The sequence below is a fragment of the Stegodyphus dumicola genome, chromosome X1 (assembly GCF_044657685.1).
Source record: "Stegodyphus dumicola isolate Sdum_Otavi_A_Nest chromosome X1, ASM4465768v1".
Lineage (NCBI taxonomy): Eukaryota > Metazoa > Arthropoda > Arachnida > Araneae > Eresidae > Stegodyphus > Stegodyphus dumicola.
In genome coordinates, this window is record NC_140780.1 from 72,098,203 (window position 1) to 72,112,877 (window position 14,675).

The 14,675-nt window shown below is 34.5% G+C and overlaps 1 protein-coding gene across 2 annotated transcripts in view; it reads right to left on the reverse strand.

Moving 5' to 3' along the window:
- Positions 1 to 13,532: 13,532 nt before the first annotated feature.
- Positions 13,533 to 14,675, reverse strand: part of LOC118198453 (transcription factor CP2-like) — a 97,892-nt gene continuing 96,749 nt past the window's right edge. For both annotated transcript variants that reach the window (XM_085808649.1, XM_035370135.2), the window contains exon 19: positions 13,533 to 14,443. In XM_085808649.1, coding sequence (XP_085664775.1) covers positions 14,394 to 14,443 — 50 coding nt within the window. In that variant the 3' untranslated portion in view covers positions 13,533 to 14,393. The remainder of the gene's footprint in view (positions 14,444 to 14,675) is intronic.

Here is a 14,675-nt window from a genome sequence, read left to right on the forward strand (position 1 = left end):
CAGGAGCCTAAGGATTTAACTGAGTCGTGTTGCTTGTATTAACCTGTCCTGGAACTTGTTGTGTGTTAGGTTTCACTCTAGCATTACCTTGCTGGCTAGCAATGTTACGTGAAAACTGTCTCGCTCTGACATTGTTATTAGGAACCTTAGATAAATTCACCATACAATTTCTAGCTATGTGACCTAACCTATTACATCTGTAAGAACGAGGATCTACTTGTCTACTATTAACTGTAGACTTAGACATCAGTGACTGTACTTGCGTTTGCAAATTTCCCAACATGTTAGTCAAAGTAACAATGTTAACTTGCTGTGCCTTGATAGCTGCAGTTAGTTCGTCTTTCGAACTATTAACATGTGCAGCCTTAACTGTGACACGAGGAGTGGAAACTGCATTAACTTCAACAGTGTGCACATTGTTAAGCTCATCTGCATGAGTCTTAACCCAAACCTCTTCTTCAGCTATAGCATGTCTTCTAGCTGCTGCATATGTTTTGTGGTTCTGAGGTAACAACAATCGCCTCAAATGTAAATGGAGACCTTCAAGAAAAACTGACAAAAGTAAATCAAGTCTCTGACTCTCCACAGTTGAATCTTCCATCTTATCCAATGGCACAGTTTTACATGAAAGTGCCTCTATTCTAGCAGCAAACTGCCTAACTGTCTCTCTAGGCTTCTGAAAAGCCTGAATTAATGCTCTAAATATGAGCAGGCAAATTGTGCACTGTCGAAAATCTGTCCCTTAAAGCATCCACTACAGTAACCAAGTTGCTCTCATTCTTGAGACGAGGATTACTGCGAATAAATGCAGCCGCCTCACCCTCCAATTTTATTTTAATGGCAGTCAACTTATCAGAATCAGTACAGCCAACATGTGCTGCAACTAAATTAACTCTGTCAATAAAATCACTAAGCTGTGTAGAACCTACAGCTCCACTAAAAGTGGGAATAGACACAAGGGGATCAGCCCCAAAAACTGATATTCTACTAGTAGTAGGATGTGTAGTCTGATTCCCAGTAGAATTGTTATTCACCGCCATTCTGGTAGGTGCTCTGGTATTCTTCGTTACTAATTTATGAATTACAGGCATTGTGAAAGTTAAACTGATAAACAATATAAAAGTGTAACAATAAAATAATATGTGTAACCTTAATTAAACACAATTTTTCTTCACAAAGCATAAGAGTAATCAAAACAGTAAACAAAAGCAATTATGAAAATCAAAACTTAAACTAATTAAGCATTCAGTTAAATTTACTGCCACCACTACTAACACAGAAATTTTTAAGTACACTGGACCAGAATTTAAAAGCACGGCACCAAAATAATGTTATATCATTATAGCATAATAGAAAATCCTACGTGATATTTACTACTGAACATCATTTCTGTGAAATAACATTTGTCAATGTTCATACTAGATTATGAGGTAGGTAACTTTGTGTTATATGTAACATAACAGAACATTTCAACCAATATTGTATCAATAACATACTAAGTATGAGAGCAGTTATCATAGTGTAACATAAGAACAAAATATGTAAACAATTCTAAATTTCAGAATGTTGTGTTGTGTAAAAACAAAACCCATTCTATGTTTAAGGTCCAGTGTATGGAATTAAATACAATAATTACAAGGCTAGGTAGGTAAAATCAATCCAACGTTTATTAAGGAGTAGAAGTATGTATATAGTTACATTTTAACATGGTGGCGACTAGTCAGCCCTATATCTGAAGAAACAACTGAAGTTTACATACCTTCTTTACAAATTTAACAATTCACCTTTCCCGTTTGGGAGGCATCAACAGAATTTTGGGTACTTGATACAACTCAGATGGACACTTTCACGAAGCAGGTAATAACAATTTTTCGTTGTAGATTACTTCTGTAAAAAAAAACAATATGAGAATTATTAATGAGCAACCCCTTCAGAAGCCAGGCTCTCCGCCCCACAGCCGCTGCCGTCCGGCAGGACTCCGGACATCACCAAGATGTTGGCCATTCTGCGATTCAGGTGCTACCACTTCGTCCGTCGGGCCAGTTGTCTAATTTCTTAGCTTGCCATGGCAAGCCGTCGGCTGGTCCCCTCTCTGCATCTTGGAAGTCATCGAGAACAGCAAAAATAAAATTCTTGTGGACCCTTCCTTAAAAGTAAGTCGTTATTCGAAAACACTGCGCGCAGCTACTTTAATAGCTGTCGCGTTTTTTGAAAACTTGGCGTAGATGTTGATCAGCAGGAAGCCAAACCAGCAACCTGAACACTAGCGATCTTCACGGGAAGGGGTTTCCCGACTACCAGAAGAACCGTTTTTCGCTATTCCACCATTCAGTTTCCAAGGCCACACCAATGTGTCATCAGATCTGCTGACGAAAACAAGGGGGGAAGAAACTAGCCTCGCTCGAGGTCCCAGTCGATAATGCAAATCTTCTAACTCAACGGATATTTTCCCCCACCATAAGTATGCTGTAGAACATCTCCATGCTTGCCCGGTGCAGCAAAACAGGGTCCTCTTTTCGTGAAACACCATATGGTATATCCATTCAGCACTTTGCCCCCCACATAAGGTGTTTCGCTTGGGAAAAGGAATTTTGGGGTGCAGTAAAACCGCTGATAAGAGTTTCCGAGAATGAAATCCAAGCCGAGGCCAAGGGGTGAAAAATCTCTGAACCAAGTTAATACAAAAATGACTTTGGGAAATTAAAAATGAAGCTACTAATTACACAACATTATAATTCATAATAAAAATGTCAGCACTGTCAAAATTGTTTCTTCAACTACAATTAAAGTATACACACATATTATCCAAATTAAAATACAAATACAATAATTTATCCTACCGCCAGTCAGAAAATATGTATTCGTTTAACTGTAAAAGAAAAAGGGATACAAATTAAGTTACTTAAGGTTAAGAAAAAAAAAATTTAACACACCAAAAGTGCAGCAACAAGGCTTTAAAAATAATTAAAGTTAAAAGTTAAACAACCTTAAGTTTCAAAACAACAAGATACAAAAACCATAAATCTTAAGTCCCTAAACTCAAACTCAAATTAAAATTAAACAACTTCAACTCAAGAAAACTTTTAAAGCAACCTAACCAAAATTTAAAGTTTACAAAAGTTACAATTTAAACTTACAACCAACTTTAAACAACAACAAAAATTAGAACTTCAATTACAAATCAAAACTGAAATAATAAGCAAAACAACTTAAGCTTGAAAATAAACGATTAATACATAACATCTGATCGAAGTTAATAAAAAGACGATTTAAAACTTTCCCTCTAAATAACCGCCTTACTTTCGAAATGTAACAAAAGCGCCTTATGTTCACTGCCCATTTCTTGGCATAAAATCGTAAATATTCTAAAATTAAAAGCTATTAAGTATAACATCCATTTCTATTACACCTTTTAAAAAGTATAACTTATGACATATCTTGTTATGTCTAAAAATATTTTTGAAAATAAAAACGGATTATTTTGGTAAAGTCTATGACCGGCTATTGACCTTGAACAAAACTCAGATCGCATAAGTTTAAGAGTGTTAGAGAAAAAAACAGGATGTATTAAATTTTTGAATTTAGTAATTAAAAATACTTTGTTTCTTTGTGTACCACCAGTTTTTCTATTGCGCACCACCTGTGATACGCGTACCACCGGTTGAAAATCGCTGTCCTAGGCGTATTAATAATCACTTCTTGAGCAACAAAACCTGAATCCGGCCAAAAGGTTTACAGACATGAGAGTTGCAAACAACGCGATGGCAATTATTGTGATTGCTATATTTGTATTCAGAACATATATTGTTGTTTCAAATCTGAGCATCAGTGAGTTTTTTCAAGGCCAATTCACATGCTATATAGTTAAAATTAAGGAAACGTGGAAAAGATATTCAATACTAATAATTTAATAAGCTCTGAATAAAAAACTTAATCTGTTTCTAATATGTGAGTCATATTTTTTGGTATAGTATACATATAGGTTAAAATAATTTCAAACAAAATTCCCACTTTAGAAAAGTTCGGATAATTTTGATACACTTTTTAATTATCCGCACAAACAAAAAAATTTTCCAACTCATTGGCGGCGTCATAAATTCGCAAGAAAACTTTGTTTGGTTAACTTTGTCTTTTATTAGTTTTATTTCGCTCATAAATCCTAAAAAAGATGCATTTTATAAGAGAAAAACAATTTTATGCGAAAAATTAAAAATCTATTTGACCAATATTTATATATTTATAGCTGGTAGATACTGTTTAGTTAAATATACAGCGCACAAATGCACGTGTGCATACCATGCACTTGTACTAAAACACATGCATAGTATGCGCATGCAGGAATGGCCTTTATTGCTTATATGGCATGGAGGTAAGAAGGCAACTACTATTTCTTAACTCTGCTGTACATTCGAAAATACATCAAAACAGCGTAGTTCTACCAAATGTTGAAATCGAGAATCAGATATATAGAAAGTACCTATTTATTTCAGTTTACTAAATTTACATGTGCACATATATTTTAAATTTTAATACAGCCAGCGTAATATTTACAACATTTAACTCTGGATGGTGGGTGTGTAAAATATCGTTAATAATTATAGTAAATTTTCAAACTATCACTAACGAAACCCTTCATCATGATAATTACTTAACGAAAAATTATTCGGTTTTCTTTTTTAAAGACGACGGGTTCAAAGGTAAGCAATGCAAGACATCAGCGACATCAGCTTTGGGAAAATTATCAAAATTTTAAAATAAAACCAGATTTCATTGTTTCATATGCAATAAATAATTCAAAATAATGGTTCCTAAATATTATGTTGTTGAGTCTGCGTGTATTTTTTCGGAGTATACATTACTAAACCCCACGTTGAAGACTAACAGCGAATTCTCGCTATGTCTTTAAGAACAAAATACTGCAGAAGAAAGGTTTAAATAACCTTTTTATTAAATCTAAACTAAAACAGATGTACAAACTTCGTGCTCACCACTTCGTGCTTTGGAAATCAAATCTTCCCTTACAACCACATTGAAAGCTAAAGAGACATCATCATCACCTTTTCGTCCATGTACGCACCAGCCGAAAATAGTTTCCACTGCAACAAGGTTTTTGCTTAAGTATTTAATGTGTCCCATTACTCTATTGTAATAATAATCTGCTCCAATTATAATGGCAATGGGTTTTTTACGATCAGGATTTAGGAGGAGGAATATTTGTACCTGATATATGATCAGTTACTAATAATTAAACTTCTGTTCTAGAATCTGGAGAACTTCTATGTTCTAAACTTAATTTAACTACGTCATAATTTTTTGGATGGGTGAGGTATTCCCAAAAGTGTAGACAGTCAATTTTTCTTTTCTTATGACTTCGAGGTGTAATATGTTCATCCAACTCGCGAGCACAAAAAATTTCATACTTCCACTCTCCAAGAGAAGTCTGGCAAACCCCTTTTCCTTAGCTGTTTTATCTTTTATCGTGCAAGGATGTTAAAAGAATTATATTATTTACACTATGCAAAATGGCCGAAAAAATTTCTTCTTTCTGTTCCTTAGTTTGTGTATCATTTCTCGAAATTGAAATACTATCCTTTTCATCACTTGGTGTATTTTTAACTATCGAATGGATCTAAAACATATGGCTTCAGAATGTTTACCCTTTTTTACCTTACAACGGCAAACTAAAGTTTGCAAAATTTGAAGTAAATTTTACAAACTTTGGTTTGCCGTTGCTGGCATTCTGAAATGTTGTGCTTAGCTACAAAGCACTGAAAACAACACCCTTGCTTCTTCAAAATATCTCTCTTCTCATTAACTGTAAAGCATAAACAGGATTCTAAGTCATGGTTTTGAAAACAAAAAATGCAGTTTCGATTTGATGCCGCGGCTGCCATATATTCATGTGTGGTGACAGTTTGTTTATATTTTGGCGTCGGTGGATATCTGCTAATACTTTTCATTTCCGGTTTTGACTTGCGTGGAAAGGATAAGGAATTAATATTTTCTCGCGATTCTATTTCTAATCGGAAAAAAGTCTAGAAATTTGTTTAAATCATAGGTTGAGGGATTTCCAGTGAAATTCTAAAGTTATATCGTTCGGGATAATTTTCATCAAAATTGGAATAAACATGTTGGAATATGTTTCTGGTTTCACACAGAGTGCTAAAAGGCTTCTGATTTGAACTTAATCGTATCATAAAGTTTTCGCAGTTTTGTCACTTCATTTGTACTTTGAATGGTATTTAAATTTAAAAGATTAGAAATGTGTGTATTGATAATAAGGTCACTTCGATCGAATCTATTTTTAAAAATGTCTATAGCAGAGTCATAATTAGCCTCTGAGATTGAGAGACCTTCTATGGCCGATGCTGTGTTTCCACATAAATAAATTTTCAAATAATTAAAGATTTCGATCTTCGAAAGCGTAACATTATCATGAACAGTAACCTTGAATGAATTCCAAAAATTCATCCAATCGCTATAGTCTCCAGAAAATATATGAATTAACAGTTTGGGCAATTTCACATTATCTTCAATCTGTCTTTTGGTTTCAACTTCCGTGGATTAATTATTTAAATTCGTGTTGGCATTTTGAGTATTGTATTTCCTTAAATAACGGTTGATTTTAGACTTCGTTATTATTATTTTATCATTATATTCCATAGAAGTGTTAATATCTGACTCTAATTTTGATTCATCTTCAATCAAATTTTGTATTTTTCATTTAAATCATGTAGTTCCGTTTCTTTACTACTTAACAATTCTAAACAATTTTCTAACTCTTCTTGTTTTTCTTCTTTTAAATATTCATCTACATTTTTAATAATTTGAGTTACAGAAGCACGTATATGTGCTCGATTCTTATTTAGTGTCTTCTGTTCCATTTTAATAAATTATGAAAGGAGACCTACCGGCTTCGCTTAAAGAGACTAATCCAAGAGACGAAAAACACAAAATTTCAAATTAATCAGATTCTTCGGTTCCCGGCCGATGTACCAATTTCAAACGAAATACTGGATCAAGTTTGAATCAAACTGATAATCAAAAAATGAGATGCATAGCCTTGGTTTTATATAATTTTAATTAAAACTTTATATTATACATATATATACAATGTAGGCTAAAATGTTTAAATCGAGTGTCAACGCTTAAAAAGCAAGAACTAAATAGTTCCTTCAAAAGAATCTAGTAATCGAATTATACAGCTCAATGCAGTTCGAAATCTACCCTCAAGAAGACCAACTCCTCAAATTCAAAATGATTTGCAAGTCACGTGTTCAGAAGGGGAAGCGTTAAGTAAACCAATAAATTAAGGAAGGATTTATAACGGCATCTCTTGGCGATATCAAAGAATATTCCTTAACACCAGTAATGGTCGGGAATCAGACTAGACACCAAATCATGACTCATTCACCAATAGCACAGTACCTCTTTGTTACGAAGCCAAGTTGAATTCCAGAAAAATTTAAGTAGGCCGCTCTGTGGGAGGGTGACAGTGTGACGCAAATCACTGATCACCTTGTTTAGAACTGGTCTATATGTAACCTCGTGTAAATAATTTATGCAGATATAGTTACTTTCGTCGCTTTGAGGTAGAAACAAGTTGGTGTGCAATTATTACCTGTGGCGGTGCGCTGCCAAAACCCTGAGTTTTCGTAACGTATGGATGCCCACTTACAAGTATACATTACATAATTCCTACCGAAACTCGCTATAACGAAATTTATGGCACCGGATATTCGGATTACTGTAACAGATCTAATAAGCAAAATGGACTATCTCACAAAAACATGTAAAAATTGAATGAGAAAATATGAATGAAGGGGAAAAAACTGATTAGTCACATTTACTAGAAGAAATTAATTGCAACAATTATTACGTGCAGTTATACGTTGTTTGTTTTTACTAGGCCGCTCTGTGTGTTGTTTGTTGCGCAGATACGTTGTTTTTCTTTTCCAGTCAGTCTAGCCAATTCACTGGCCTGAAACATTTGTCTAGATATTGGCATATTACAGCAAATTTGAATGGGACACCATTTCAGCAATTTTTTTCCTACATCCCCCATGCTTCAAGTTTTTTTAACATTTGTCTGGTACCCAAAGTTTTGTCGATGAGCAGAAGTTACAGAGTTTCGTTTTTTTTTTTTTTTTTTTTTTTCAGATAGTACCAAATGCAGATTTGGATTAACTGTATTTTTGGCTGATATCGATTTAGGTGCAGCTATTTTATATTTCTAGAATAAAGCTCACCTTATTTTCACCGCAGAAAATTTACATTTCCAGCTCGCCACGAGAATGAATTTCTTACTCAGAGTGCAGAGATTTTGGTCAAATATATGAGAATTTCGCTGTTATGGAAAATAGAAAAGAGGAAGATAATTTCGACACCTATAAATTTTATACAATGCCTAGTGACAGACAATCATTTTCTTCTAAGATAGTTATGAATGCAATACAAAGATTAAATAACTAAAGAAAATTTTACGTGTTTTAAAATACCGAAAGAATGCAAAACTCCTATTCGGAGGGGATACTGCGATATACTGTATTGTACTGGGTTTCTATTGCGGGAGCAATACTTCCCAGTCATGCGGAGTTCCATGCGAAGCCTGGTATTAGAAAATTCCTTATTGAGTTTCCTATGAGGGGAGAAATAAGAGGCCTATTCGGAGGATAAAGCGTGGAGAGCATTTATACACAAACCAAACAAACCAATAAGAATTAAAACTTTTTATTGCCTGAAAAAAGAATCAATAGTAGAACTGCAAACTCATAACATTCACTTCCACTTTCTCTGAATAGCGAAAATTTTAAAATTTCCATCATGGAATGGAAATAGTTTTGAATAGAGTTTCGTCTGTCAGCTCAGTCAAAGAATTTGAAGAGAACCTGAGAATCTATCCAAGATTTTTGGTTCAGTGGTCATGTACGTCATACATAGCATCCTAAGGCATGCTTACTGTATCTTCATTCTCCTACAGCCGGTTTCACAATTGTTCGCCCAGACTTTATTTAGAACATAGAGAAAAGTGGGGATGAAAATAAAAGAAAATAATGTAAAGGTGATGTCCTTTATGTTTGAAGCTGTATCCTAATACCCTAAACTTTGATGGTTTTAACGGTTATTTATTTTTTCGTTAAAACTTGAAGAAATTCTGGTAAAAGATATGAAAAATACAAAAAGAAAATAGTTTCAATCGAAGATATTCACACAGTTCGTCAAATCCGATTTTCATAGTCTTTCGAAGCTCACTATAACAGTATAAAATAACATTGTGTAGAGGATACTAGATGGGACCAAATGGTTCGTTCGTTACACTTGGAGGTTCGACTGTACTTTATTTTGATACTGGTTCCAAAGGTGGCAAATAATGAAATAAATAGCGTTTACAGCACTGTGGCTACTTTCAGCTGCTGCTGCTGCCATCTTTAGATGCTCTGTTACCTCTCATCATCTGACATCACTCAAAATACGGTATCTACTCACTTTTCAAAATTTCGCTACTTTGATTTCCCTTCTGTGGCCCCTAATGTAGAAGTACAGGCTGCACACAAAAGAGACCGTTGTTATACCTAATACATTTTCTTATTAAAAATGCCAGTACGAGAATATTTCTGTGAACTAGTTTCGATGTCTGTACGTCAGTTACATATGCAAATTTTGAAACATCATATTGTTTAATTAGCCGAATATGCTAATCATAATTTATATATAGTATACAACTCGCACTTCAAAATGCGATACTTGCAAGAAGCACCCAATAGGCACCATGTACAGACGGACAAATGATTAACTTTGCAGTGCAGATATGCAAATCACGTGTACCAGTAACGCCAACTAGGAAGCATTATAAGAATAGAAGACTAGGCTGCTTCAAGCACTGGAATAGTGTGCATTTATTATTATTTTGCGTGGGAAGTATACCTTCTCGAAAAAAATGGCAGTCATTCGATGAAGTTTCTGAGCCTGTCAGAGGAAACGTTTGTGGACATCATGTTACCTAGATAACAGATTATTCTTCCGAGAAATTGGTGTTCGTGAGGGAATCAAGTTACAGTCATGCGAATATGGAGTCGCTTCTTGCAGGAAAGACGAACTTGACCGAAGGAAATGATTGCACCGGATTCATCAGGTCACCAAACAAGAGGCGAGGCATGCAATGTACATTACAATAACGAACCACATATCACTACAGAAGAACCGGAGCGCAATAATTAGGATCTGTTGCATAGCAACCTGTGTCAAGCATGTACGATTTGACGTTGTTGAAGAGGAGAGGAGTTTTTGCAATGGCGTCCAAACCTGCGATTACAGTTGACTCTACATCACAACCGTATGAGAATGCAATAGTGTCCTGAATGTTGGACATGGACAGACGAACGGCGTGCAGCCACCGTAGTATCATAGTATCACCGTAGTAGTACATTACCTGCAGCTACGCCATATGAACTTTCGTAACATACGGGTACAGAATAGACTGGCATAATCTTAAGGACATATCTAAAGCCTCTTTCTCGCAATGCCCACACATATCGCTGCTTCAAAATGCCGTCCTGAAATGGCAACAGGAATGGGACTTAAGTGATATCGGGAGAGGTACATACGATTTCTTCCCAAAAGTTAACCTTCAAAGACACGTGTCAGTCCCACAAATCACCAACTTTGTCACTCGTCACGGACCGTTTTCAGTTTATTTCCTTTGTTTTGGCATTTCCGAAACTGCAACCTGCGTCTCGCACCGCAGACCACTAAATCTATCAATGGCCTCTCACCAATGCCACTCACCTACGACGTCAGTGCAGTCGCTTTATTACAAAACATCGTGCGACTGTACATAACATATGACAGACTATCATCACGATTGCAGACCTGGGACAGGACATCTGCCAGGTCATATAAGACCTTCTATTCCTGAGCTGCCCCTTTCTCGTTAGGATACATTGCATTCTCGTTTAGGACACATTGCATTCAGGTGGAGATGCACATCAAGGTTGTAATGTGAGAGTGCCCTATCATGCTGAAACCATAATAAACATGTTTTCTCAACCTGTTCGTGTCCTTTCTTTCTTTCTTGTGTTTTGTGTTGTCACTACCGCTCAAGGAAAGCGTTGTTGACCATGCAATGCTATGTGATTTATCGTCTAGATGTACTGTATATCTCCTGAAAGTTTGTTACCGATTTGCTGAAACGTGTATGTATGAAGCACAAGAGATATCAAAGCCATATTTTCTGGATAAATATTGTAAGGTACATGAGTGAATCGATTAAACTTCAACCCCATTCTACGTGAGGAGCGTGAAGAAATCAGTATTTTATGTAGCCACCATGGTTGGGGTACTTATGTAGCCACCATGATCGACAGGGGTGATCCAGTGCATTGGCTGGCAAGATCACCAGACCTCACTTGTATTGACTACTTCCTCTGGGAGTACGTCAAGACACTGGTGTACGAAACCCTTGTTAACAGTGCTGAGGAATTTGTTGCACGCATCATGACAGCAGCTCGGGAAGTCCGGGACACGCCCGCTATTTTCCAGAACATCAGATCTCCCATGCGCCGCACATGTAAGGCCTGCATCACAGTTCGGGGTATAATGTCGAACACTTTCTTTGATGACGATTGTTGACTGTTTTTGTTATTATTTATTGGTTTCTGTTCTTTCTCACCCTGTTTGTGCTCTTCCTTTCTTGTGCTGGTTGCTGTCATTACCGCGAGAGGACAGCGTTTCCGACCACACACTGCGGTGTGATTTTCCATCGTCTAGATTTACTTTCTGTCTCCTGAAAGTTTGTAACCGATTTGCTGAAATACCCTGTATATATATATATATATATATATATATATATGTTTGTGTATGTATATAAATTAATATTCGCGTGCGTAATTCTTCCGTTTCTTGATTAACTTTTGAACACCAGTATATTTTAACAAAAGTTCGTTTAAACGGGTAGAAGAAAAAAATCAATATTTTGAAACAATTGTCAATACTATGCTTTTTGGAACCCTAAAAGCGTGTTGCCTCGCTAAAACACTAACTTAAACCAGCAAATAGGGAGACAGTTCGGTGCTTGCATGGGGCTGAATGCCGGCAGGTGGGGTTATAATTACTTTACTGATTGGCAGAATCTTGGGGAAAAATTAAATATTTGGACTTGTTGACTAAGTGACAGGAAAGTGATTAAAAGCAGTGTTTGAGACTAATTTTTGCTTTTAAATAAGACAACAATTAGAAATATAAAAAAGAACTAGTTAATTTGTGGTTCGTTGTAAAAAATTTTCCTCAAGATATAAACTGAAGCGCAGAGCATAACTAGTTAAACTGCTGTTGCTGTAAGAATATAAACAGCAAGTACACAATGAACCATTATCTGAGGATTACAGTGAGTTTGAAAATTTGCAATCTCAATTAATAATAAACGTTTTGGTGCACTTTAAAAATACAACACGTGCAGCAAAGGATACCTTACAACAATTCTGCAAGATACCAGAGGCATCCATAAAAACTACATGCAATTTCGTATGCATTTTAGCCCACTCTTTAGAAGTTACCATACAAGCTAAACGCTAGGCATGAGGACATTAATGTGCACTTTTATTTTGCTTCTCCAGAAAGTATATCAGAAATCTACACAATATTGTGACTTAGAATTTTATAAATATCAAGAATATTACAGAGAATATAAAATTGCTTATTAACTTAGAAGCCACACAACAAAAAAATCAGCGTTATAATTTCAAATTTTCACAGGACTAGTTTCGATGGTTTTACCGAACCATCACCCTCAGCTGCAAAAGCCTAAATGAACGAGTTAAGATATAATGATTAGATAAGATAAGAAAGCCTGGACAGGAGATAAGCTACTGGCGCCATCTGTTGATCAAACCAGAACTAAAACAATTTCTTTAAAGGAAAAGATGAATTGGAATTAGAGTCGTTAATTAGAACAGAAAGATTTTTTTTGAATGTGAAATGCCTCTAGAAAATCCCGTTCACCAACGGATGTTTTTTAAATAATTTTGGCAGCAGGAAAATTGAAAGTGTGATTTTCAGACCAACAATGTTAGGCAACAGAAGACTTCTGTGTTTCCTTTTTTCTAGCATATGCCTCATGTTCCTTAACGCGAAATTTTAAGGCTCTCTTAGTTTGGCCAATGTAAATTAAACCACACTGGCAAAGAATCCTGTAAATACCCCAGGAATTCATATCCGGAATGGGATCCTTGAGCATGGAACTCGGAATTTTATTGATGGGAGAATAAACTAGTCCTGTGAAAATTTTAAAATATAATGCTGATTTTTGTTGTTTGGCTTCTAAGTTAATATTTGTTCAGCATGTTATTGTATCTTAATTATAAAATTGCTTCTTAACATGTTTTTAATGTATACTTTGTCAGTCCTATAGTTAAAAGCAAACATTATATTTACTAGAAATTTTCGCATCTTTATAAAATATCTAATATGTACTGCATTTTGGGTGTGACAATATTATGTACAATACACATATTATAAAATAAACAATATGAAATGAGTTTACAATTTATGTATATGTTCATTTATTTTTCAAGAATTACATTTATTATTTAACACTCAGTACAGACAGATGACTTAAAAATCACAGATTAAGAATGAAATATAAAAAGATGAATATGAACACTAAGCAAATGTTTTTCTAACAAGATATAACAAACAGTTATCCAAAGTTTTCTACATTTAAAAAAATACAAAATGAACACAAAATAGGTACACAAAGGAACTCTTCTTTTATACAAAATTATTAAACTGCTTCGCAGAATACTGAAAACAAACATTACTCATTTGGAGAATTTAAGAGCCCAGTTAAGCGCCTAATGTTTTCATATGTATTAAACTTATCATACATGTCAGGAAAAGTACTTATTCGTTTATGTACGGTCTGACTGAAATTTAAAATTCATAATTCTGATGAGTACTACAAACAAAAATGTAAATCAGGCATCCATATGGAAATAAATATTTTTTTAACACGCAGCATAAAATAAAACATATTTCTGGAAAGAAAGGGAAAAAGATCTGGATTTAGAAAATTGTCTTTCTTTTTAACGCAGTTAACATCAGAATATCATGAACAAAAGTTAAAAAAAAAAAAAAAAAAAAAAAAAAAAAATATATATATATATATATATATATATATATATATAAATGCGACGATTTACAAAATTAGAAATAAAAAACGAAGCAGACATTTAAACACACCATGTTCCAGTGGAATTACAGAGAATGCCATCAGGTACAGCAATCACATATATCAAATTATGAAATTTATGATAAATATAAGATTATTTGATAGCATTAAAATGGTTCATAATACTTTTTAATCAATTTTATGTATGACAGCATTTCATTAAAACAAGTCAAGCTCTCATTTGTTTTAGAAACATGCAGCAAGGCTCTTCACAGTGGCCTAAATATGGAAATAAAAATCGAAAGTATATTTTAATAACACATAATAGTTACTAAATACATGTAAAAATAAAATAAATCAGTTTCATTTCTTAGGACTTATCAATGTTACATTTCCCTTTTAATCTTAAAAAGGTAAAATTAAAGAAATATGCCAACAAAAAGTATATAACGGCTTTCAAATGGTAAAAATATAACAAAATACATCTTTTTACTGAAGCTGTCACCTCATG